The sequence below is a fragment of the Priapulus caudatus genome, unplaced genomic scaffold, assembly GCF_000485595.1.
Source record: "Priapulus caudatus unplaced genomic scaffold, Priapulus_caudatus-5.0.1 Scaffold1167, whole genome shotgun sequence".
NCBI lineage: Eukaryota > Metazoa > Priapulida > Priapulimorpha > Priapulimorphida > Priapulidae > Priapulus > Priapulus caudatus.
In genome coordinates, this window is record NW_014578228.1 from 18,745 (window position 1) to 22,193 (window position 3,449).

At 50.6% G+C, this 3,449-nt stretch overlaps 1 protein-coding gene across 1 annotated transcript in view; it reads right to left on the minus strand.

The window, feature by feature from the left end:
• Positions 1-348: 348 nt before the first annotated feature.
• LOC106815642 (putative glycerol kinase 5) overlaps positions 349-3,449 on the minus strand; it is a 32,198-nt gene continuing 29,097 nt past the window's right edge. Inside the window, exons 8-13 of the mRNA XM_014820133.1 lie at positions 2,082-2,202; positions 2,026-2,031; positions 1,621-1,725; positions 1,212-1,306; positions 778-941; positions 349-406 (exon numbers count right to left, since the gene is read on the minus strand). Of these exons, the coding sequence (XP_014675619.1) occupies positions 349-406; positions 778-941; positions 1,212-1,306; positions 1,621-1,725; positions 2,026-2,031; positions 2,082-2,202 (549 nt within the window). The remainder of the gene's footprint in view (positions 407-777; positions 942-1,211; positions 1,307-1,620; positions 1,726-2,025; positions 2,032-2,081; positions 2,203-3,449) is intronic.

The following is a 3,449-nucleotide window of genomic DNA, read 5'->3' on the forward strand; positions in this document are numbered from 1 at the left end:
TCAAGTCATATTAGCAGCATTCCGCATAGTAATATTGCCATACTCGATGTGCATTCCCCATACCAAATATGCCATACTCATTTGAATTTCTATACCGACAAACCCCCATACTCATGTTCAAATGAATTTTCCCGCTTAGCCAGATACACCATACTCAATTGCATTTCCCCCACACGTCTCCTCAAGTGTGCTAATGAATAGATATAGCATAACACCGTTAGACCACCCGCACACAAGCTTGCAACACACAGTGTATTGATATACGCACTAAGCTTAATCCTCTGAGGAAGGCGACGCCGAGAACTTACATGTCACCTGATCTCGCTCCTGTCTATCTCTCGATTCACATCAAGATCGACATGAGCTGCTCAACAGAAAACTCGTTGCTTGGCACGCCTCCCCATCCCTGCAGAGGCTAAGACAACACCGACGACACCGTTACCAAGTACAATGTTTTAATTTGTGCACTATGCAGATCACTATGCGTCGAGGTAATATTTTAATTCGTGCATTAACTAATGTTATGCACGAAAGATTTGTTTATTTTCCCATGTCCCTCAGTGGCAGAAGATCAGATTGAGAAGACGCAACGCTGTTAAACCCATCGAGTATACGTTATTAATTGTACATGAAACTTGAGAACAAATAACAAATTAAAACTGAAAACCCACGTCTCCTTACTCACTGCAGGAATTAACAATTGTCACGGCACTAATGAATCGTTTATTGTGGGAGTTTTCGTGCGAGCCCTCTGACGTCACCGCGACGCTCTCTCACCTCATGTTACCGACGGGAAAGGTCGCCTCGGCAACGATCGTCTCAAACAGCTGTTTGATGCGGAAGGCAAGCGACTCGAGTAACGAGCGAACCATGTGAGCCTTCGTCGTGTGCGAGGAGAGACCGAGGAAACCCGCGCACGCCTGCGCATCGTTGACGGGAGCCTGCAGGCGACGAGAGACAGAAGCTTAACATTGATACAGTAAACGTAATAATTAGTATAACGTCTCACACGTCGCCACAAGTTTTGCATCAAGTCTCACTCCTGGTGCACTAGTGCTCAGATTACTCTACGTGTGTATACATATCATACATTGTTCTGTAATGTGAATAATTAGTAATAAATATTACATTATCGTGTTTTTATATAATCACACTACACTACCAATAGATAACACTAACTGGGTAAGGTGAGGTTACACTGAGATGTTCACCTGGAGACCACTGAAGGAAGGAATGAAGAACACACCGTTGGAATCTTTCACAGACTCCGCGATCGCAGAGCTCTCCCGCGCTTCCGCAAACAGTCCTGAAGCGCGAAGCCATAACTACACATTAGCATCCCTCATCCTCGCTATCAGCATCCTGCCTCCCGCTCGCAGGAACACGGGTCATGCAGAGTTCAGCAATCACGTAAAACGCTTCAACATAGTCGGTCGATTTCCACACCAAATCGCCAACTCTGTAAAACTTGTCGCCGAAAATCGAGGAACGTTGTTAAAATCGCGGATAGCGACAGCTTCATGCAGCAATCGATCAGCGCCCCCTAGAGGCGTTATAGTTTTCATGAGGTTTACGGCATACTGCGACAGTCTAAGCTGTAGCTAGACTGACGCTACTCACCGATGTCCTGAGCCCAGGAGATGGCTGTTCCCGTGTCTGCTGACCCTCCCTCTGCTAAATACACAACCTCATCCTCCATCTTCCAACCAACGAGAGGATAGAGGCCTCAATTAAAAACACGTCATTAGTGAACAGGTGATGAACAACACACAGTGAATTAACAGATCATTAGAGAACACGTTGTCATTAAACACATCGGTACAGAAAACACGTGGTTTATTTACAGGTGACATGGAAACACATTGTTAATGAACAAAAGCGTGATAGAAAATGCAGTGAATTAACACATTATGCCAATGTGCTCGTTAGCTGCGCTCACCTGCTCGTTAGCTGTGCTTACCTGCTCGTTAGCTGCGCTCACCTGCTCGTTAACGTGGTCACCTGCGTCGTTAACGCTGTGCTTACCTCCGCCTCGTTGAGCGTGTGGTCAATCCTGCTCGTTTGCTGTGCTTACCTGCGACGAGACGTGCGTGAGTTGCTGCCGGTGTTGATGTCTATGAAGGTTCCGGTGCCCATCGTACATTTCACGTCACCCACCGCGAAGCAGCATTCTCCAAACATGGCTGCCTGCTGGTCCCCTACCTGTAGGGAGGGAGGAGAGAGTGAGTGAGGGACAAATACTGCCTGCAGGGAGGACAAAGGGAGGTGAGAAGTGAGGAGGGAACGAATACTCGCCTGCAGGGAGGACCAGGAGGGAGTGGAGGAAGGGACTAGAGATACGGGTGCCTGCAGGGAGGACAGGAGGGAGGTGAGAGTGATGGAGGGACAGATATACGCTGCCAAGGGAGGACAGGAGTGGAGGTGACGAGCGAGGAGGGACAGATACTACCTGCAGGGAGGACAGGGGGGAGGTTGAGAGTGAGGAGGGACAGAATACTATACGCTGTAGGGAGGACAGGAGGGAGTGAGAAGTGAGTGAGGGACAGAATAACTGGCCTGCAGGGAGGACAGGAGGAGGGTGAGAAGTGAGGCAGGGACCAGCATGATACCTGGCTGCAGGGAGGACAGAGGGAGGTGCGAGGAGGAGGGACAGAAGTACTGCCTGCAAGCGGAGGACAGGAAGGGAGGGGAAGAGTGAGGAGAGGGACAGAATAACTAACCTGCAGGGAGGGACAGGAGGGAGGTGAGAGTTGAGGAGGGCAAACGAATACTGCCCTGCGCAGGGAGGCACAGGAGGAGGCTGAGAGTGAGGAGGACAGAATACTGCCTTTGGGTTGGACAGCAGGCAGGGAAGGGAGCAGTGAGGAAGGGACAGTAAATACTACCTGGCAAGGGAGGAACAGGGAGGGAGGTAGAGAGTGAGGAGGGACAGAAGATACTGCCTGTAGGGAGGACAGGAGGAGTTGAGAGTGAGGAGGGACAAGAATACTGCCTGCAGGAGGACAGGGAGGGAGGCGTCGAGAGTGAGGAAGGGACATGAATACTGCCTGCAGGGAGACAGAGACGGGAGGTGAGAGTGAGGAGGCGACAGAATACTGCCTGCATGGGAGGGACAAGGAGGGAGGTGAGACGTGAGGAGGTGACAGAATAACTACCTGCCAGGGCAGGAATCAGGAGGGGAGTTGAGAGTGAGAGAGACAGGAATACTGCCTGCAGGGAAAGGAACAGGAGGGAGGCTGAGAGTGAGGAGGGGACAGAATACTGCCTGCAGGAGGACTAGGAGGAGAGGGTGAGTGAAGGAGGGGATCAGAATACTACCTGGCAGTGAGGAGGGAGGTGAGAGTGAAGGAAGGGACAGATACTACGCTCTAGGAAGGACAAGGAGAGGAGGTGAGAGTGAGGAGGGAACAAGAATACTGCCTGCAAGGGAGGACAGTGAAGGAGTGAGA